This window comes from Oncorhynchus clarkii, chromosome 28 (assembly GCF_045791955.1).
Source record: "Oncorhynchus clarkii lewisi isolate Uvic-CL-2024 chromosome 28, UVic_Ocla_1.0, whole genome shotgun sequence".
In the NCBI taxonomy this organism is placed as follows: Eukaryota; Metazoa; Chordata; class Actinopteri; order Salmoniformes; family Salmonidae; genus Oncorhynchus; species Oncorhynchus clarkii.
The window spans coordinates 9,337,609-9,361,447 of record NC_092174.1 but is presented as its reverse complement, the minus strand read 5'-3'; the positions used below and the strand labels follow the sequence as shown (position 1 = coordinate 9,361,447).

General features: G+C 40.7%; 1 protein-coding gene across 1 annotated transcript in view; it reads right to left on the bottom strand.

Moving 5' to 3' along the window:
- LOC139387069 (eph receptor B3a) overlaps positions 1-15,594 on the bottom strand; it is a 48,951-nt gene extending 33,357 nt beyond the window's left edge. Inside the window, exons 1-2 of the mRNA XM_071133054.1 lie at positions 15,402-15,594; positions 1,124-1,188 (exon numbers count right to left, since the gene is read on the bottom strand). Coding sequence (XP_070989155.1) covers positions 1,124-1,188; positions 15,402-15,465 — 129 coding nt within the window. The 5' untranslated portion in view covers positions 15,466-15,594. The remainder of the gene's footprint in view (positions 1-1,123; positions 1,189-15,401) is intronic.
- Positions 15,595-23,839: the final 8,245 nt, after the last annotated feature.

The window sequence follows — 23,839 nt, the reverse complement described above, 5'->3', positions numbered from 1 at the left end:
TCCTTTGCTCGTATTTCTGGGCCCAAGAAAGTCTCTTCTTCTTATTGGTGTTCTTTAGTAGTGGTTTCGACCATGAAGGCCTGATTCACACAGTCTCCTCTGAACAGTGGATGTTGAGATGCCTCTGTTATTTGAACTCTGTGAAGCATTTATTTGGGCTGCAACCTGAGGTTCAGTTAACTATAATGAACTTATCCTCTGCAGCCGAGGTAACTGGGTCTTCTTTTCCTGTGGCGGTCCTCATGAGAGCCAGTTTCATTATAGTGCTTGATGGTTTTTGCGACTGCACTTTGGATTGACTGACCTTCATGTCTTCAAGTAATGATGGACTGTCATTTCTCTTGCTTATTTGAGCTATTCTTGCCATAATATGGACTTGGTCTTTTACCAAATAGGACTATGTTCTGTATACCCCCCCCTCCCTTGTCACAAACACAACTGATTGGCTCAAACGCATTAAGAAGGAAAGAAATTCCACAAATTAACTGAACAAGGCGCACCTGTTAATTGAAATGCATTCCAGATGACTACCTCAAGAAGCTGGTTGAGAGAATGCCAAGAGTGTGCAAAGCTGTCATCAAGGCAAATAGTGGCTACTTTGAGATTTTTCAAATACAAAATATATTTTGATTTGTTTAAACACTTTTTTTGGTTACTACATGATTCAATGTGTTATTTCATAGTTGTTATGTATTCTCTATTAATCTACAATGTAGAAAATAGTAAACAAAGAAAACCCCTGGAATGAGTAGGTCTGTCCAAACTTTTGACTGGTACTGTATTTCCAAATTCTTCAGCTAGTGTTGCTGCAGCCATGTTTGTTGCCATTTTGGGTCTATATGTACTCAATATGAGTATGTAGCAGAGTTTAGGATTTTTTTTTACTATATTGGAGATTTGTGTTTTGGACTATTTTGGAGGTTTGGGGATCTTCATTTAAGAAAAACTTTGCTTAAAAGTAAAACTTAAAGGTGTATGTTTCTCATTTGTTTTTAGCAACGAAGAAAAGAAAAGAAACTTCACAAAGATAGGTATAAAACAGTGGGAGGTGTGTCGTTTAAGTCAGGGGGAGCTGTACTAAGTAGCAAATGTAACAAATGCTGTGGAATAACAACACACTCACCCCACTCTCCGGAAATGTGGTCCAGGCCAGTTCTGTGGTCGCCCACTTGCTGTCCATTAGTGTTTCTATAAATCAAGAACAGGAGAGTTAGTTAAACCAAGAAGCTATTGTAACAAACAATAACTCAGCGTTTCCCAAACCCGGGGCCCCAAGGGTTGCACGCTTTCGTTTTAGCCCTAGCATTACACAGCTGATTCAAATAATCAACTAATCATCAGGTTTTGATCATTCGAATCAGCTGTGTAGGGCTAGGGCAAAAACCAAAACCCCGTTGGGGTCCTGAGGACCGAGTTTGGGAAACGCTGCACTAACTATTAAGTGGTGGTTGGAAATAAAAATGATAGTCCTAAAAGCAGAAGTCTATTATTTACCTTATTTATTATTTTTGTCTATTCTTCTCATAAGATGACAGTAAGTCTATCGGCATCAATTCCACACGGATACATAAAAAAACGGGTACACAGAAAACTGTTAAATCCTCATAAAGCTCTAAATAAAAAGATGATGATGGAAGAAAAAAACCTGTCTGCCTTTGATATAACTGAAAATGTAGAAATTTGAGAAAATGTCCCTTCCCCTAGGAGGGAGAAATCATCTCGATCGAATTTCAAAGCTTTATTACTAAGTGATATCACAATCAATCACAAATCACTACTCGGCCCAGCCATAGTGGATTCCCCAGAGTGGTGACCTCGTATTATACAGGTCATTTTGAGAGAGTCAGGAGTATGAAAATCAAAGGATGAGGAGGTTAAACAAATACAGGGAAGAAAGGGGAAATAAGAGGATCAATATACCTCGTTGTCACCTGTCAATCTGTATGATGGTTGAGAGAAGTCATCAAAACACACCAAAGACTTGCAAAAGGTTATCTTCTTGTTGTTTATTCGAATGCACCTCCAATTTACAGTTGTGTCAATTACTTTGAATAGAAGCTCAAGCATGGGAGCTTGGGCCCCCGTGTGGCGCAGCGGTCTAAGGCACTACATCTCAGTGCTTGAGGTGTCACTACAAACACCCTGGTTTGATTCCAGGCTGTATCACAACCAGCCGTGATTGGGAATCCCATAGGGTGGCGCACAATTGGCCCAGCGTTGTCCGGCTTTGGCCAGTGTAGGCCATCATTGTAAATAAGAATTTATTCTTAACTGACTTGCCTAGTTAAATAAGGGTAAAAACTATCAGGGTTGGGTAGGTTACTTTCTAAATGCAATCCATTACAGTTACTAGTTACCTGTCCAACATTGTAATGGATTACCCACACTCAGTAATGTAATCTGAATCATGGTGGTCTCCGACTTGTGGTCAGAACAAACTTAAACGTGCACCTTTTTTCAATGCTGAATTGAATGACATTGAGAAAAAGGTGTTAATGTATTTTCGCAAAAATCCTTTCTGAATTTAAAAGTAATCGAAGAAGTAATCATCTAGTTTTCAAAAGTACCCGTAATCTGATTAGAATGCTTTTTGCTGGTAACATATCTGATTCCAGTTAGTTTATTTTGTAATCAGTTACTCCCCAACCCTGAGGACTAGCTTCCTTATTACCATAGTTTGGATCTAGATGAGCTATAAGGTGTAAAAGGTTACCTTCTTGATTCGCATTCCCTTTACAGACAGACTTTACGGTATGGTGCCTGCTAAAAAAATTGTTTTTTAGAACCCAATTAATATAGTCCCATTTTTTTACCACATTCTTGCCGGAATAAGCCTTTTAAATCTCCAGTGTACATGCGGGCAAGTTTAGGAGTTTAGTAGACGTTTAGTAGACGTGGGCCCATGTGGGTGGACGTCTATTTGAATAAATCCATTGAATATACACCATCACAAGGAAATCCGTTATTACATTTGTTTTAGGCAGGTCCTAAGAAACATTTATAAGACTAATAAAATGTCATTTCTAAAGATTCGAATGGCATATCGAGATGAATTATGTTACTGGTCTGTGCAGCCCACAGTTGTTTTGTTCATTAAACAAACAAGACACACTTAGCCGTCTGTAAAATATGCGTGTTGACTGCGATTAGGGTAGCCTAAGAATAGAATTCAAGCATAACAGAATAAAATACAAATAGTATTTATAGATACAGCAAGGTGTGGAATGGCTGTCATTTTGAATTGAGCCCATGGCAAGCAAAATGCTTTTTTAAAATCCACGTTTCATGTCTTTTCCTACCCTCACTCCGCTTTGTTAGGGAGAAAGGCGTCGGGTCTTACAATGAGAGTGTCTTCATCCCGATACCGATAGAAAATAATCGAAAATCTATATTTTACAAAAGCACGTGAGTCTTGGGTTCATATTTCACAACCTCCGTGGGCATTTTGGAGTTGCCTACACGCGATCAAGCTAAATAATAGGCCTGCACTTGATTTAGGCTACATTATTGCAATGCGAACTGTATCTAATCAGTGATAGATGAGCTAGCCCCTCTACTTATTTGCCCAGACAGAGATTTAACCGAATATACAGACGGCGATTCACTGAAACAATATCACATGGATTGATTAAGAGAAGTCACAGGCGACTGAAGAAGAAAATAATCCACTTGTTATATGCTACATACAGTAACATGCTTGGCAAAATGCTCTGATCAGTGCTAACAAATGAGCCAACGAGACAAGATGATCATGAGCAGCACCTCAATTTGGCTAACATTTCCACAGCCTAATTGTAGCCCAACCAATATCCAAACAAAGATTTAGTGACAAGAAAGAAATCGCACATTGATTGATTTATCAAGACGAGTCCCCGCGCTTGTCTCAAAGCAGCGCGAAATGGCGCCAAAACAGTTGATCACACTATCGCTTCAAATGTATTATAATACAATTTAAAAGGCTGATTGAGCACCTTTTTAATGAAGAATGTGTTTTGTTTTCCATGACTGTGTTTTGCTTTTTGTGTATTGATGTGAATATTGACATGTGTATGTATGTGTATATATGTGTTTTGATGTGTATACGGGGTTCATCTGTAAAAGGGCAATTCCACGGTAACAGAGTGACGCTGAGACTCACTTTCTCACATTAAAATGTATGCCAAGCAAAAACCATTGATTGCAAAGTTTAACAAACCATACACCTATGAGAGTCTACTTTTAACAATTGCTACTGACAATTTTACTAAAACACATTTACTTGAGCAACAGCGCCAATGCAAAGTTTGGTAACAGAATGACAGTAAAATCTCTCTCAGTTTTTTGTGACCACATTTTCCAAACTCTTTGTTAAATATCTAGTCCGACTTAAGATTCAAAGATGTCTGCAGAAAGAATGGGGTGTCAGCTGTAACATGACACCTTGAGTTTGAAAAAAATCTACTTTGATTTATTGAACTAAGTGGTAACAGAATGACGGTAACAGAACGACACCATGGGTCCTGGATCTGTACTATACAGAAATGTATAATTGTGAATGTCATTCTCTTCATGGTGATGCATCCTAAATAGGTACACAAAGGTAGAACATTTTTTGTTTGAGTATTATTCTACCCACTGGCGATTATTCTAATGAGATCTGCCCCCCAAACAAGACCCAATTTGGTTGGTCCAGACTAGAGGTCGACCGATTAATCGGAATGGCCGATTAATTAGGGCCGATTTCAAGTTTTCATAACAATCGGAAATCGGTAACTTTGGACACCGATTTTTTTTTACACCTTTATTTAATCTTTATTTAACTAGGCAAGTCAGTTAAGAACACATTCTTATTTTCAATGACGGCCTAGGAACGGTGGGTTAACTGCCTTGTTCAGGGGCAGAAAAACAGATTTTTACCTTGTCAGCTCAGGGATTCAATCTTGCAACCTTACGGTTAACTAGTCCAACGCTCTAACCACCTGCCTCACGAGGAGCCCGCCTGTTATGCGAATGCAGTAAGAAGCCAAGGTAAGTTGCTAGCTAGCATTAAACTTAATCAATCATAATCACTAGTTATAACTACACATGGTTGATATTACTAGTTTATCTAGCGTGTCCTACTGTACTATATAATCGATGCAGTACCTAACCATAAACACCAATGCCTTTCTTAAAATCAATACACAGAAGTATATATTTTTAAACCTGCATATTTAGCTAAAAGAAATCCAGGTTAGCAGGCAATATTAACCAGGTGAAATTGTGTCACTTCTCTTGCGTTCATTTTGCACGCAGAGTCAGGGTATATGTAACAGTTTGGGCCGCCTGGCTCATTGCGAACTAATTTGCCAGAATTTTACATAATTATGACATAACATTGAAGGTAGTGCAATGTAACAGGAATATTTAGACTAATGGATGCCACACGTTAGATAAAATACGGAACGGTTCCGTACTTCACTGAAAGAATAAACGTCTTGTTTTCGAGATGATAGTTTCCGGATTCGACCATATTAATGACCTAAGGCTCGCATTTCTGTGTGTTATTATGTTATAATTAAGTCTATGATTTGATATAGCAGTCTGACTGAGCGATGGTAGGCACCAGCAGGCTCGTAAGCATTCATTCAAACAGCACTTTTGTGCGTTTTGCCAGCAGCTCTTCGCTGTGCTTCAAGCATTGAGCTGTTTATGACTTCAAGCCTATCAACTCCCGAGATTAGGCTGGTGTAACCGAAGTGAAATGGCTAGCTAGTTAGCGGGGTGCGCGCTAATAGCGTTTCAAACGTCACTTGCTCTGAGACTTGGAGTGGTTGTTCCCCTTGCTCTGCATGGGTAATGCTGCTTCGAGGGTGGCTGTTGTCGATGTGTTCCTGGTTCGAGCCCAGGTAGGAGGGAGGAGAGGTACGGAAGCTATACTGTTACACTGGCATTACTAAAGTGCCTATAAGAACATCCAATAGTCAAAGGTATATGAAATACAAATGGTATAGAGAGAAATAGTCCTATAATTCCTATAATAACTACAACCTAAAACTTCTTACCTGGGAATATTGAAGACTGATGTTAAAAGGAACCACCAGCTTTCATATGTTCTCATGTTCTGAGCAAGGAACTTAAACGTTAGCTTTCTTACATGGCACATATTGCAGTTTTACTTTCTTCTCCAACACTTAGTTTTTGCATTATTTAAACCAAATTGAACACGTTTCATTATTTGAGGCGAAATTGATTTTATTGATGTATTATATTAAGTTCAAATAAGTGTTCATTCAGTATTGTTGTAATTGTCATTATTACAAATACATTTTAAAAATCGGCCGATAAATCGGTATCGGCTTTTTTTGTCCTCCAATAATCGGTATCGGTGTTGAAAAATCATAATCGGTCGACCTCTAGTCCAGACCGGACAAAACTTTACCAGCCATAGATGTTTATGCTTCACAAGTTTTCACAATACAGTAAAGAAAAGAAAAGTTGAGTATAGGGCTGTGATGGTCATGGAATTTTGGATGATGGTAATAGGCCCGCCAAATGACCACGGACCTCCGTAATAACGGTTAGAATAGCAAAAAGAAAGATATAGAAGAAGAATTTACAAATGAGTTTACCTGTCAAATTGCCAAGGTTAGAAGTTCCAAGCCCAATCTATTCATAATTTGCTGCAACACCTTGCTTGTTTTAAAAAATGGGGCAACAAAGTTTAATCACGTTGTTAAGAGTCCATGTTATCTCAGAAACAGACTCAACCGCACGAATGCCCGCCGGCCCCTCTTCAGTCAGCTGTCAATTCAAAATGATTATATACAGTACCAGTCAAAACTTGAGACAGCAAAATGATGAAATAACACATATGGAATCATGTAGTAACCAAAAAAGTGTTAAACAAATCTAAATATATTTTATATTTGAGATTATTCAAAGTAGCCACCCTTTGCCTTAATGACATTTTTTTCTTTTCGGTTATGATGGTTATTTTATTTCGTCCATAACCGTCAGTCACATGGTTATACGGTAATTGTGCCAGCCTTAGTAAACTATACAGTACAGGGAAATTATTGAAAAACGTATCCATGCCTTCATTTCCTAAAAATATAGACTCTTCGCTTTCATTTTACACCAAATTCTATATGCTCCTCTAGATATAGGATTTGAAGGCAGTTTGCTACTTAAGGAAAATAACCCTGCTGTAACATAAAATGTTAATTATTATGTGGATTACAGTCAATGGACATTTTTGTAGGGGTTGATACATTTTTGTCAGGGCAAATCAGGTCAAATTTCAAAGTGAAATTAAAAACTTTAGAAGCCTTTTAAAAAAACAAACAGGCTATGTTTCCTGCTGAGCAGGAACATTCTCAGCAACAAAAGTGATCAAATTAAGATCCCACATCTGTATGAACTTCATGTTGGTGCTCATGCGTCCTTTTACATGGAAATTGTCATGCCCTGATCTGTTTCACCTGTCCTTGTGATTGTCTCCACCTCCTCCAGGTGTCGCTTTTCCCCCTGTGTATTTATCCCTGTGTTTCCTGTCTCTCTGTGCCAGTTCGTCTTGTATGTTTCCAAGTCAGCCAGCAGTTTTCCCGTTATCCTGCTTTGCCTTCGCCTTTTTCTAGTCCTCCCGGTTTTGACCCTTGCCTGTTTCTGGACTTGCCTGCCTGACCATTCTGCCTGCCTTGAGCACAAGCCTGTGTACCACTCTGTACCTCCTGGACTCTGCTCTGGTTTTGACCTTTTTGCCTGTCCATGACATTTATCTTGCCTATCCCTTTAGATTAATAAACATTGTAAGACTCCAACCATCTGCCTCCTGTGTCTGCATTTGGGTCTCGCCTTGTGCCTTGATAGAAATTACCAAAAGAGACATTGGTTTCAGCATGACTCCCTGTCAAAATAAAGGTTCAATAAAATCTATTAGTGATTTTGGAATGTACTAATAGAGTAATTATACACCTTTGGCAGCGATTATAGCCTTGAGTATTTTGGGGTATGATGCTACAAGCTTGAGAATCTTGTTTCTCATGGTCTGAGAGTCTTTTAGGTGCCTTTGGCAAACTCCAAGCGGGCTGTCAGGTGCCTTTTACTGAGGCATGGCTTCTGTCTTGCCACTCCACTATAAAGAACAGATTGGTGGAGTGCTGCAGAGACGGTTGTCCTTCTGGAAGGTTCTCCCACAGATCTCCACAGAGGAACTCTGGAGCTCTGTCAGAGTGACCATTGGGTTGTAGGTCACCTACCTGACCAAGGCCCTTCTCCCCCGATGGCTCAGTTTGGCCCGGCGGCCAGCTCTAGGAAGAATCTTGGTGGTTCCAAACTTCTTCCATTTAAGAATGATGGAGGCCACTGTGTTCTTGGGGGACCTTCAATGCTGTAAAACTGTCTTGGTATCCTTACGTCAGATCTGTGCCTCGACACAATCCTGTCTCGGAGCTCTACAGACAACTCCTTAGATCTCATGGCATGGTGGGACTGTGGGACCTTAAATAGACAGGTGTGTGCCTTTCCAAATCATGTCCAATCAACAGAATTTGCCACAGGTGGACTCCAAGTTGTAGAAAAATCTCAAGGATGATCAATGGAAACAGGATGCAACTTAGTTCAATTTAAAGTCTCATAGCAAAGGGTCTGAATACTTTTGTAAATAAGTTTATTTATATTTTTATAAATTTGCCAACATTTCTAAAAACCTGTTCGCTTTGTCATTATGGGGTATTGTGTGAAGATTGAGGACATGAGAAGAGTTCCACGCACTAACATACAAAGAACATTGTAGATTAGAGGTCCTGTATCCACAGGCTTAACACATTAGTTCAATTCAGATTGAGAATAATTTACTGTAGGCCCAATACTAAATCAAACATGCTTTAGAAGCATTGTTTTTGACAAGAAACCTAAAAGCCGGGCACAGCTTTCGATTGGATAGCATCCCAAGTGTACCACTCTCTACCTACGCATTTGCTTTCCATGTACATGTACCGTTTAAGTCTCCCCTTGCTGCTATAACTCAAATCTGGCAATTTGATGGGCTTCTTGAGGCAGCAAGAACACTGACTAGCTGTCTTCACATTCAACAAGAGCCAAGACAAAAAGCCCATCTAAATGTCCAGGTTGATTCTTTTACGTTAGATCCAACGCTCTGTGTGCATAGAGGTAACATAAACTCTACTCCAACTGAACTCTCCACAGACCCTAGCGAGGCTCATTATTACTTAACATGTGTTTGCCTGGGAAGAGTTCCACGCACTAACACACAAAGAACATCAGTGTAGATTAGAGGTCCTGTATCCACAGGCTTAACACATGAGTTAAATTCAGATTGAGAATTAACTGTAGGCCCATTACTAAATAAATTTAAAAAACGCTTTAGACGCGAATTAAGTATATATCGTTTTTGACAGAAACCTGAAAGCCGGACACAGCTTTTGATTGAACAGCGTCCCAAATGTACAGCTCTCTACCTACGCATTTGCCCTTCATGTACATGTACCGTTTAAAAGTCTCCCCTTGATGCTATAACTCAAATGTACACCCCCCCCATCATAAAACTGGCAGTGATGATGCCTCCCCCAGGGCCAAAAAAAACTGTGCTCAAACGGGAACTTGTTGTCCTTACAGCATCTCATTCACCGCCCATGGTGTATACTGTTTTTGATCACTGGAGCAAACATGCTCACTGCTGCTATGGGAGCACACATGCTAATATTTAATTCACTTTGTTGAGATGGGCTGCTATGGAAGGAAAGCCTCTCCTCGTATTCATTTCACACTCCCATCCACAAACAGATGAAATATTCAAAGGCGTAACATCTCTCCACTGATGTTGTGCATGGTCGGCTACATACAACAAATGGGTATTTTGACTGTAAACAGCAAATTCGTAGTGGCAAATTCAGAGTGCTTAGGCCTACTGTATGACTATCTCGCTGTCTAGTTTGCGTGTGAGAGCGTCTTCCTTTTCCTCTACACACAATTGCAAGATTGAGCAATGTTATCTTTGACGCTTGTTGAACCGCTTTAATCAACTCAAGCCGACCCCAATTCAACGTTCTCCTTCTGGCTATTTGCATCTGCGCATATGGTTCCATTCATAATTATGAGTATTTACTGTATGCTCTACAGAGAAGAGATAAATAAAGCGTGCGCCGATATGGAGATGCTCTTCCGTAGCTATACGCGTGGAAATGATTGGATATTAGCGTGTTCTTCTGCAGCCATGCATACCTAGTGAGCTATTTCTGTAGGATGTTAAGGTTTTCTGAGCTATTACGTAATTGCAGCTACGTTCCAATACCATGCGACTCTGAAAATAGCACAAGTGCACAACATCACTGTTATAGGGGTTAGTCATAAAGAAGATGACAGGGTCAGTGAGTCACATGTCCATTGCATGGGTGACTAGGAGGCCAGAGCTTATGTCACTAGCTAAACTCATGGACAGACCCAAGGACACAGTTGGACATTGCACTCAAATCCACCCCAAAAATTTGACTGACATACATACTGGTGTTGAAAAAATACATATCCTAATGGAAACCAACGTGAATGAATGAACCAACGTGAATGAATGAACCAACGTGAATCCATGAATTCCAATGAATCTATTGGAGTGAACTAAACGGCACTGTACCTCACTCAAATGAATTGGATTAATTCGAAGGACAAAAAGTAAATAAATAGACAAAACAAAAGTAACGGTAACCAACAGGCAACTGCCAATTCAAGAACCAAATTCCAATGAAATCTCTTGGAATCCACCATACTGACAACGAGGCATCGACCCCGACAGACAACCTTAAAACCCATAATACACTTCAACTACTCGAACCTGCCCCCGTCCTCAGAGGACAGACATTAGTTAACAACCCAGTGTTGTGTAAGTTAAGTTGTTGGTCGGTGGGAAAACTGGCTGATCATCAGCCTATGAAAATCTCTGTGAGACCAGCTAGGGAGGCTGCCGCTGCATTGATTTAGACGCTGGCACCATAATTGATGAGCGATAACACTGGCTGGCGTCCAAGAGAAGCACATTTTACTCAGGGAAGGAAAGGCAGGCGGGGAACGTGGCGGAATTTGGAGAGAAATATATAAAGGAGCTGGTAGAGTCTAAATGAAGTTACCTTGGTTTAGGTTTTCTTTAAGTATGGTACATGGGATACTTCGACATGGACCATACCATTACAACCAATCACAAATTATTGGCATAAAAACCATATTCAAGATATCAGATTGACAATTCATAAATACACAGACTTCAATTAAAAGTGTAGGACCCTGCACAAAGCACAAATGAATCCGGTGACATTTATCTCTCCCTGAGATTTGACCAGTTTGGCATAACCCAACACAGAGGATAATGCCCCGTTCATGTGCTAGTCGGAACTAGGAAACTCTGAAATTGCCGACCTGCTAAACTACAGTAGTTGGCCAAAGCACAAGTAGAAATACAACCAGTTAGCAAGTCGACTAACCCATGAACTCAGCACAAACCGCGGACCTGGTTTGCCAACCCTCCTGGTGTACAGTACCAGTCAAAAGTTTGGACACACCTACTCATTCAAGTGTTTGTCTTTATTTTTACTATTATTGTAACAGACATCAAAACTATGAAATAACAAATATGGAATCATGTAGTAACCAAAAAAGTGATAAATCAAAAAAGCCCCCCTTTGCCTTGATGACAGCTTTGCACACTCTTGGTTGAAGTGAAGCTGGTTGAGAGAATGCTTGTCTGTGGATATTTTGTGAAAAACTGCCCAGACAACAGGTAGAGCTAGCTCAAATGTAATTATATTCAACAGTCTGGCTTGTAAGGAAACATTACATGATTTTGCACTTCAATATTTTAGGCTGTATATACCAATTACATTGTGTATTACAGTCTGCTTGATCAGACAAAGCTAAAGGCAACTTGCCTACATGTATCTTTGGCCTGTCATTTTGTATGTGTCCAATGACACACACAATTGACTGGTATTGATTGGCTAGAGAGAAAGCTTCAGGATATTAGAGGATTTGTTTCTTCTTTCCTCTTTAAATTGCCAGACATATTGGCTTTTCCCTAGAGGATGAAATTTATAGACTGACGCTAAAGTTTTTTTACACTGAGCATGTTGTAATGTTTGGCACCTATTTTTAACATATATGAAAACAGTCAGGATATAACCTCCCCATCAGTGTAATGTCAAAGACACTGATAACTAGCTCCTATCTGTGGTACTTTGTGTACCTTGTGTACTTTGTGAGAAGCAAAATACAGTATGTGGGTGTTTTATTTAGGATGAATCCTTTGTCATATTGAGCTGTGTCATGGGCTTGGTCAAGCAACCCAACATAATGAAATACTCAACTAGTGGGTGTGACAACGCAGCAAAAGGTACTTGACAATAGCGACGGGGATGCAGCTGCAATGACGTGTGACCCATATGGGTGACACGTGGAGGACCGAAAATGCATGGGGCGTCCCTGCTTTCCTTTGTGGGGAAAGCTATACCAATGGAACTGTTGCTGTGTGTGTGTTGTGTGTATGTTCTCATTAGTCCGTTTTCCTAGAATAAATCCAATGCGTGACTCAACCACAGCACAATACAGTGGTGTGATACAAAACAGGCCGTACCCGAATAGTATGAACATAAATGGTAACTTTGAATCCAAACAATCGATCTACTCTATCCATTTTAAATTGTGGCAACAGAGGCGGTTTAGCAAAACAAAACTATTTTTAAGCCTATCACAGTTAAAACCTGCAATGAAAATAACAGATTTTTGAATACGCCATGCCATTGGCAAAATAAAGCTGTGCTTCATCTTATTATACAATGTAATATTCATATTCAAACATAATCGCATTTTTGGCAGTTCATCATGGCTTGCAAACACCCACATTCTTTGGAAACATCTAGGCTGCTAGTCTGATTAATCAGGCTGTAATACGCAATTCATTGGTATATACAGCCTGAAACTAATGCCTGCAAAATTGTGTAAATGTTCCTTACAAGCCAGAATACAATTATGTCTAAACTTATTCTACCGGTTGTCTGGGCGGTTTATCCTTCAAGCTGTTCGAAATTTGAGACAACATTTCCACGGGAAAGTATTGTTTACCTGACTTTCTGTAGAGCCTGTAGGTATATGGTTCAGTGACATCTGCTGATGGCTTTTTAAATGAATTGGATTGAGTTCAGCACCAAGGTAAAATGCATTTTATATTGGATATTTGGTTTTCTCTTGTCAATTTCTATTGAACCAAGCATGCCATGACATTTTATTTATTTAAATAGGCAAGTCAATTAAGAACAAATTCTTATTTACAATAACAGCCTACCCCAGCGTAACCCTAACGACACTGGCCCAATTGTGACTGCCCTATGGGACTCCCAATTACATACAGCCAGTTGTGATACAGCCTGGATTTGAACCAGGGTCTGTAGTAACACCTCTAGCACTGAGATGCAGTGTCTTAGTGCGCTGCACCACTCGGGAGCCTGACATTGAAAATTATATATTCGGACTCCTTTTTTGTGTGAATTTCATTATTAGTTTTTTTATTCTGATTTACATAAAATATATATATTTTAAACCACCCAACAAAAAAGGTTTTGATTGTTCACCATCCTCCCTTGATTCAGAATATACAATATTCAGTGTCATGGTAGGCTTGGTTCAATAGCCATTGACGAGAGAAAATCCAATATAAAATTCACTTTACCTAGGTGCCAAACATATACAGTGCCTTGCAAAAGTATTCAAGCCCCTTGGATTTCTTCACATTTTATTGTGTTACCAAGTGGGATAAAATTTGATTTAATTGTCATTTTTTTGTCAGCAATCTACACAAATTGCTATTTTCAAGTCATGCCATAGATTGTCAAGCAGATTTAAGTCAAAACTATAACTTTACCACTCAAGTACATTCACTATCTTCTTGGTAAGCAATTCCAGTGTAGATTTAGCCTTCTGTTGTAGGTTATTGTCCTGCTGAAAGGTGAATTCCTCTCCTAGTCTCAGGTGTAAAGCAGACTGAAGCAGATTTTTCTCTAGGATTTTGCCTGTGCTTGGCTCCATCCCATTTCTTTTTATCCTGAAAAAATCCCCAGTATTTGCCGATGCTTGAAAATACGGCCGCAGTTATTCAGTGATGTGTTGTGTTGGATTTGCCCCCAAACATAAGACTTTGCATTTAGGCCAAAAAGTGTATTCCTTTTTTGCAGTAATATTTTAGTGCCCAAAGATGCATGTTTAAGAATATTTTTGATTTAGTATACTTGCGTTCTTTTCACTCTGTCACTTAGGTCATTTTTGTGGATTCAGTACAATGTTCTTGATCCATTTTCTCCCATCACAGCTTTTAAACTTTGTGGCTGTTTTAAAATCCCAGATGGTCTCATGGTGACATCCCTGAGCAGTTCTCTTCCTGTCCTGCTGCTCAGTTCAGCAGGATGACTGTGTCTTTGATATGTCTGGGTGGTTTAATACATCATCCGAAGCATAATTATTAACTTGACCATGCTTAAAGAGATAGTTATTGTTACCTACCTACCAATCAATGCCCTTCTTTATGAGGCTTTTGAAAATTTCCCTCATCTTAGTAGTTGAATCTGTGCTTGAAATGGAATACTTGACGAAGGGAACCTTTTATTTAACTAGGCAAGTCAGTTCAGAACAAATTCTTATTTACAATGACGGCCTACTCCAGCCAATCACGGCCATATGTGATGCAGACTGAATTTGAACCAGTGACGCCTCTTGCACTGAGATGCAGTGCCTTAGACTGCTGCGCCACTTCGGGAGCCAAACTTACAGATGTAATGTATGGATGGGGGACAGAGGAAAAATTAAAGTAAACAAATAATGTCAAATCCTATTATTTCACAGAATGAGCCAATGTAACTTATGCGATTTCTTTTAAGCTAAATTTGACACTTTCACCAAATTAGGCTTGTGGAAAACTTACGCAACGACTATATTTGTTAGATTTTATATATATATATAAATATATATATATGCTATAAAAAAAACGTATATGAAACCACGTCCACTTTGACATGAAAGTATGTTGTGTAGATTGTTAACAAAAAATGACAATTGCATACATTTTAATCGCACGTTGAAACACAATAAAATGTGAAGAAATCCAAGGGGTCTGAATACTTTTGCAAGGCACTGTACCTACCGGACCCCTAAAAAGTCGAGTAAAAAAATATTTCCTGTGGATATTTTGCCTCAAAATCCGAGTACAGATTTTATATATTTATTCAACATTCTGTCTTGTGAGGAATATTTACACGATTTTGCAGTCATTAGTTTCAGGCTGTATATACCAATTAATTGTATATTAGAACCCGATTAATCGGAATGAGGCTACATGCAAAAGAAAAGTTCAAGCAAAAGTGTAGTATATTAAAATGATTTGACATACATACCTTCAACAGCTAATACCACGGGAAGCACAAAGCTGCATATCCACAGCAAGTAATCCATTGTCATAAACTAGGATCTTGCAACATTAATAAAGGTTTTGCCTGGACCCTTCAGATGGTGCCACACAATACACAGCACCTAAACCACCCGAGACGTAGAACCTTTTACAAATCTCTTTATTCTCATGTCTTGAATTAATGCAACAAATAAAAACCATCCCATTCCACTAGCCTACATCCAATCGCCGAAAGTAGTCATTTTTGTTATTCATTCAAATCATCGGCCAAATCCACGGAGAAACAGCAAAGCTATGGAGCATTACAATGCGCTTTCTCTCCGCCTTTCTCGCACTTTATCGATGCCAAATTGTAGTCCAAAAGCGCTTCTATACACTCGCACATTGCTCCAAAAATACTGCAAATCTTCTTAATTTTTTTCTTCGAAAAACTCAGTAATCCACTTCGCTGACTCAGATGTAGCTGTTGCTCCTCAAGGAGTGTTCGTTGGAATGGCAATTGGGACTGCCGAGACAGAGGGGGGCTGGGGCGTGCGGGTGAAGGGGTAAGAAGAGGGGGGTTGTCGGCTGTGGAGCAGCTGCCCTGCTCTGCGAGTCACACCCCTCCCGAGACGCAGAGAGAATGTCGTGAACCTTGGGGACCAGCATCAGAGACAAGAGAAAGGCCTTGGTTTATGTGGAGGTTCTGTTCATTCAAATCCGAACCTGTCTGAATCAATCCATTTTCGATACAAAACGAACTGTGGATAGGTGACGAATGTCGATATCTACGCCTCGTTTTGAAATGGATAGATAGCGCCTCCCGCGGGTTATTGAGTGTCCAATCATATTTTATTTGTCACATGCTTTGTAAATAACAGGTGTAGACTAACAGTGGAATGCTTACTTACGGGTCCTTTTCCAACCATGCAGAGTTAATTAAAGATAAAAATGAAAAATAAATCGAAATTGTGACAATAGGAATAAATAGACAGTGAATAATGAATAATAATAATGAGTAAAATAACATGGCTATATACAGGGAGTACCAGTACAGAGTCCATGTTCTGGGGTATGAGGTAATTGAGGTGTATATGTACATATAGGTAGGAGTAAACTGACTAGGCAACAACATAGTAGACAGTAGCAGCAGCGTATGTGGTGAGTGTGAAAGTGTGTGTGGTATCAGTATGCATGTGTGAGAATATTATGTTTGTGTGGTGTGTGTATTTGTGTTTTGTGGTGTCAGTGTAAGTATGTTTGAGTGTGCGGGTAGAGTCCAGTGTGAGGACATAGAGTCAGTGCAAGTAGTCCGGGTAGCCATTGATGAGCTATTTAGCAGTTTTCTTGGCTTGGGGGTAGAAGCTGTTCAGGGTCTTGTTGGTTCCAGATTTGATGCAGTGGTACTGCTTGCCGTGTGGTAGCAGAAAGAACAGTTTATGACTTGGGTGGCTGGAGTCTTTGACAATTTCTCGGGCCTTCCTCTGACACCGCCTGGTATAGAGGTCCTAGATGGCAGGGCCATACACACCACCCTCTGTACCGTCTTGTGGTCGGGTGCCTTGCAGTTGCCGTACCAGGCGACGATGCAGCCAGTCAAGATGCTCTCAATGGTGCAACTATAGAACTTTTTGAGGATCTCGGGGGCCATGCCAAATCCTTTCAGCCTCCTGAGGGGGAAGAGGTGCTGTCGTACTCTCTTCACAACTGTGTGGGTGTGTGTGGACCATGTTAATTCCTTAGTGATGTGGACACCGAGGACCTTGAAGCTCTAGACCCACTCCACTACAACCCCTCTGTTTCCTGTAGTCCATAATCAGCTCCTTTGTTTTGTGGACGTTGAGGGAGAGGTTGTTGTCCTGGCACAACACTGCCTATAGGAGGCTCATCGTCATCGGGGATCAGTCCTACCACCGTCGTTCCGTCAGCAAACTCGATGGCTACTATAGTCTTTAACACTATAGCCCATAGAAACACCTTGAATAACACATTCATAAATGGCAAAAAAAGACAGTCAAAATCATAAGGAATAAGGTTTTTGAAATGTCTGTCCTATGTCTAGGAGATTTAAGGAAGCTCAGGGAATATATATATATATTTTTTGACACACTAAACCCCTTATTTGTGATGGCACAAAACTACTTCCATTTGTTTCTATGGGTTACCTTCAGATGAGTCCCGTGTCACTTGTGGTGGTCACAGAGCAAAACAGAGAACACCATCATGTTCATTTGAGTCTCCCCTGACAAACACCGCTGTAGCAGATGCGATGGATTGGAGTGCTGCCCATGCAAAAAGACCTGATATCTCTACCTTAAATTGACAGACTTTGATGGGATTTTTTTTATGATGTTACTTAGACTCATAAGGATTAAGACTCCATTACACTACACCTCTTCTCCTTTGTCTCTCCCCCCAGTGGTGTGTGTAGGCTACAGGGTATGGCACTCATGAGTCCCATGTTCAAACAAGGCTCCCCTTCAACACTGCTAATTAATCTGTCTCTCTCCTCTGTTTCTCCCCCTCCCCTTTGCCCCCTCACCAGCTTGATCCCCCCATGACCAGCTCCCACTAGCCCCCCATGTGACCCCCCCCCGAACCCACCCACTCACACAGACTCCCCAGCTCCCGACTATTTTTGTTTTGTCCCCAGTCTTTGTGGTCTTATTATCTACAGTTCAGTTCCCAGCAGGCTCGGGTCTGCCCCACCATTGAAACAGTGATGGACAGGAGGACTCTTTAAACCACATATCACTACATTGACACTGAACCAAAAATATGACGCTGCTTCCTGGCATTTTCATAGAATCAATGACATCATACTAAAATTAAGGAGGTGGGGGGGGTTTCTACATACATTCCAAGAATGCAGCATATATACATACTGTATATACTTGTGTGTGTGGGGGAGGGGGGGGGGGTTGTAATCAATTGGTGTGGTTGTGATGTAACTTATGCATCTAGCGATGTATTGGGTGCTTTAATAGTTGACAGACTCAAAACAGTGTTTTTCTTTTGAGAATATGGAAAGTGTACTTTTTTTTATACAGGGTGTTTTTCTCATTAGCAGATGTCAAGACAACGAATATTTAGTCAGTGCTATCAAGAAGCAAAGAGTAACCAGTCTATCAAGTAGCCTGTGGAGGAGGGTTTTCAAATACTTTCATTTGTGTGTAGGGGTGGTAACACTCTCACTCTCCTCCCTATGTGTATTGGATACCCCTTCCTGTGTGTATTAGATACCTGTGTGTGTGTGTGTGTGTGTGAGAGAGAGAGGGAGAGAGAGAGAGAGAGGATCGATTTCTGTCATTTAACAAAGGACCAGTGTTTCCCGAATTCAAGGGGGAAAGTATGAAAGGCGTTAGGTGGGTTATAGGGCAAACACTTATAGCAGGAATTTAACAACAGAGGGGCTTCTGAAGAGAGGAAGGACTGTCATCTGAAGAGTGTTGCCAGCATCTATGCGGGTGTGAAATCTAAACCTCTCACTCATTCTGTGACTTCCTCTTTCTAGGAACGTGTTGGTCAACAGTATAATTTACACACTATCATTAACATGTTGCCATCAACACATTATCATCAATACCACCATGATTCTGTCTGCTATTTCCAGAAGGTTGGGGCCTGAGAGAATGCTCTATAGTGTTCTGTATATTAATTAGAGGTCCGGTAAGTTATCTACAGTGCCTTAGGAAAGGATTCACACCCCTTGACTTTTTCCACATTTTGTTGTGTTACAAAGCAGGATTAAAATGGATTTGTATTTTTTTTTTGTCAACGATCTAAACAAAATACTCTCTAACGCCAAAGTCAAAATTATTTTTGGGGAGGATGGAAAATGAAACACAAATACATTTTCATTAGATAAATGTTCAACCCTCTGAGTCCATACATGTTAGAATCCCAATTGGCAGCGATTACAGCTGTGAGTCTTTCTGGGTAAGTCCCTAAGAGCTTTGCACACCTGGATTGTACAATATTTGGCCATTTAAAAAAAAAATGTATTCTTCAAGCTCCGTCATGTTGGCTGTTGATTATTCCTAAACAGCCATTTTCAAAACTGTAACTAGGGCACTCAGGAACATTCAATGTTGTCTTGGTAAGTAACTCCAGTGTATATTTGGCCTTGTGTGTTAGGTTATTATCCTGCTGAAAGGTGAATTTGTCTCCCACTGTCTGTTGGAAAGCAGACTGAACCAGGTTTTCCCTCTAGGACTTTGCCTGTGCTTAGCTTTATTCCTTTCCTTTTTATCCTAAAAACTGTCTAGTCCTTGCAGATGACAAGCATACCCATATAACATGTTGCAGCCACCACCATGCTTGAAAATATGAAGAGTGCTGCTCAGTGATGTTGGTATTCAGGGAAAAAAAATGCATTTCTTTGCACAGTACGACTTTCCGTTTTAGTCAATCAGCAGACACTCTTATCCAGAGCAACTTACGGTAGTGAGTGCATAAATGAGAGAGAGAGAGAGAGAGAGAGAGAGAGAGAGAGAGAGAGAGAGAGAGAGAGAGAGAGAGAGAAAAATTAGAGAGAGCATACTTAAATTCACACAGAACACCGGATAAGACAGGAGAAATTCTCCAGATATAACACTGACCCTAGCCCCCCGACACATAAACTACTGCAGCATAAATACTGGAGGCTGAGAGAGGAGGGGTCAGGAGACACTGTGGCCCCATCCAATGATACCCCGGACAGGGCCAAACAGGCAGGACTGTTTTAAAATGACCATTGGCCTTATGGTGAAATCCCTGAGCAGTTTTCTTCCTCTCCGACAACTGAGTTAGGAAGGACGGCAGTATCTCTGTAGTGACTGGGTGTATTGATACACCATCCAAAGTGTAATGAATAACTTCACCATGCTCAAAGGGATATTCAATGTCTGCTTTTTTTTACCCATCTACCAATAGGTGACCTTCTTTGCGAGGCGTTGGAGAACCTCCCTGGTCTTTGTCGTTGAATCTGTGCTTGAAATTCACTGCTCGACTGAGGGATCTTACAGATAATTGTATGCGTGGGGTACAGAGATAAGGTAGTCATTCAAAAATCATGTTACACGCCATTATTGCACACGGAGTAGGTCAATGCAACGTATCTGACTTGTTAAGCAAATGTTTACTCCTGAACTTATTTAGGCTTGCCATAACAAAATGGTTTGAATACTTATTGACTCAAGACATTTGAACTTTTACTTGTTTTTATTAATTTGTAAAAATGTCTAAAAACATAGTTCCACTTTGACATTATGGGGTATTGTGTGTAGATCAGAGACACATCTAAATGTAATGAATTTTAATTTCAGGCTGGAACACAACCAAATGTGGAAAAAGTCAAGGGGTGTGAATACTTTCTGAAGGCACTGTAGATAGATGGATGTGCCCTGCTAAATGACTAAAATATGTCTGTCTGTCTGTCTGTCTGTCTGTCTGTCTGTCTGTCTGTCTGTCTGTCTGTCTGTCTGTCTGTCTGTCTGTCTGTCTGTCTGCCTGTCTGTCTGTCTGTCTGTCTGTCTGTCTGTCTCTCTCTCTGTCTCTCTCTGTCTCTCTCTGTCTCTCTCTGTCTCTGTCTCTCTGTCTCTGTCTCTCTGTCTCTCTGTCTTCATTCAAACCAATCCTAACACAGGTAGTCAAGTCCATCACATACTGTATACCTTAGCTTTTGACCATGGACTGAGAATACAACCATCTGGGTTTTGCTGTGGTGGTGACATGTGTGTTATGAAGAATCATTGTGGAGAGAACCTTTTACGATCCCGCTGCAGTCCACAAATTATAATTCAGCCATTGGGATGAGGTGGGGGGAAAACACATTTCACAAAGCATGCCGAAGAGACGCTGCAGCGAGACGACACGAAGTCAAGGGTTACCTCCCAAATGACACCCTATTCCCTATGAAGTGCACTACTTTTGAGCAGGCCAGTAGGGCTCTGGTCAAAAGTAGTGCATTATGTAGGGAATAGAGTGTCATTTGGGACGCAGACCAAGGATAAGCCTGGGAATAGAGAATTGCACTAGAGGTATCAGCTGCGAAACAGCGTCTGAAAGGGGAGGCACAGTGGCGCTAAGCTGACAGGAGAGGATGACAGATCATCTCAGAGCCTGAGCTCTCCTGCGTATTATGGAGTCAGTCGACTCTGCCACCGTATGTGTGGACGGGGTGTGTGTGTGTATGTGTGTGTGTAGGGGGGTTGTGTGTATGGGGCGGGGGCGGGGGGAGGGCATTGAAGGCCAGGGCATAAAACAAAGGTGAATAAAGCTCTCTGGACAATATTGGAAGTCTGTGTGTCTTGGTTCTAAATTATGTATATATTTCAAGACTGAGGTAAGACTTACAGCTAAGAAGGCAATAGAATAGGAGCCGGAGACATAAAAAGTTACTGCAGTGCAGACTGATGAATAATAAACTTGAAAAAGTAATACCAACACTCAAACACACTGTCATACCAAAAAATACATTTGTCCTGTATTTCAATACTGACGTATAATAGAGTCAAACTGTATGAAACTTTGAAATTCATTTCTCAGCCAACAAGGGCCAACAAGACTGTCATTCGCTCCATTTTCGTGCCAATGAAATGAGAAGTCAGTGGGGTTCTGGAGTAGAGCTTGATTGACTGCAAGACACTAATGATTCGTGTGGAGAAAGAACTAGTTGGTGCCCAAGGGCTCCAAGACTGTGGAGGTGGAGGGTTACTTTTTTCACCATGTGAGTGTTGCACCACAACCTGATGAAATATGAATCAATGCTCACACACCTTCAATGTGTTGGTATTTTTGAAAATAGATCCTGAACCGGGATTATTTATGAACCTGTCAGTGTCAACCTGGTAAAATTGTATGAGCAGGCTACTCAAATATGTCAACGCATCCAATGACACCTGACTACTATTATTCAACTGGTTGCCATGGGAGACAGCTCTTGTTTGTGGGCTTACCACGACCATTGTGCCAAGCCTTTCTGAGTACGCCGAACTCTCTCTCAGCCTACTTGCATAATGAGTCTACACGATGAAAACAAAACGAGACGCAGCGAAACTAATTGAAAACAACTCGGGGTAGGGATATTTCATTTTCAGCAGTAGTCTTTTTTTTATTCCAAAGTATTCCCACCCTCTGTCTGTTATTGATGATTCGCCACATTCGGGCAATTTTCCCACCATTCCCCCTCCTCCATTATTCATCTCCCTCTTTTTAATCTCCTGTGAGCTGACTCAGAACTCCTTTTCCATCTGGAGACTGTTCCTCTTCTCTGCACATGTCCGTAGCATTGATTAAGTGGGCCTCGTTGGGCTGCGGATTACATTGGGGTCTATTTGAAATGACATTTCAGAGTGTTTTTCCATTATGGAGCAGGAGGAAGGGGAATTTAGATAAACTTGGGCCTTGCACTTTTCTGCTGAGTTTCGCCTGGTTTGCCTCGTTCACTTGTGGCTCCGGCGCAAGTAACAATTACTGCCCTCGACTGATGCCTAATTTTATGTTTACATCCCATCAGCAGTAGGATTCGCCAGCCAAACAGAACTCCCATAGGAAGAGAGTGGAGGGAAGGAAACTATGGAAGAAGAGACAATAGTAGTTTATATCCAGTGAGATAGTGTGAGGGGGGTTATTAAATTAGATTGTATAATGGTGTAGAATTAGGGGCTGGACTGGAGTTTTTCCTGGTCATGTCACATGGGTGATATTGGTTGAAACGACATCAGTCTGAAGTGACTGAAAACGTTGTCTTTTTGTAATCCTGAAAAAAAACGTCTTTACCTGGTTGTATTCTGGTTATCTGACAAGGAAGTTACAGTTCAACCAGAAAATGGTGTCTTTATGACATCCCTTGTCATATTTTGCCCCGCTGGGCAAGACCAAGCGGAAAACTAAGAAATGACAGATGGGCTGAATAGATCGCGTCACTTCAAACATCAACTTCTAATGTCTTATGTAACCACCAGTGTTGTCTCTGGCTTCTGATTGGCTGTGGAGGACCCATCCCACATCACAGAAGTAGGATTCTGTGTCCTTATCAATACAGTTTGAGGCAGAAAAAAACAGGGATCCCTTTCTGCAGGTCAAATGCCCTCTACATGTTTCATTATGGGGTCAGAGTGAGCAGGTTTGTCTTCTCCTGTATCTGTATGCATGAGTCAAGTGCCATAAAGAAAGGCTCACTTATGTGTGAGTGCATTACTGGGACATGCCCCGAATGAATTACATGTCTCAGAGCTGAATGTCTCTCCATAGCTTTTTTTAAGGCACACTCCATAATTGGACAAATACATTGTTCACCAAGAGTAAACCAACCGTATATTTTGGCCTATGATAGTTTAACTAAGATCATGGGGCTTTTATAAGTGATATTTCTAAGTGATATGGAGATATTGCATTTTTTGGGGGGTTGATTGGATTTATATGGACCATTTTAAAACACAATACATCCACACATGTGGATGT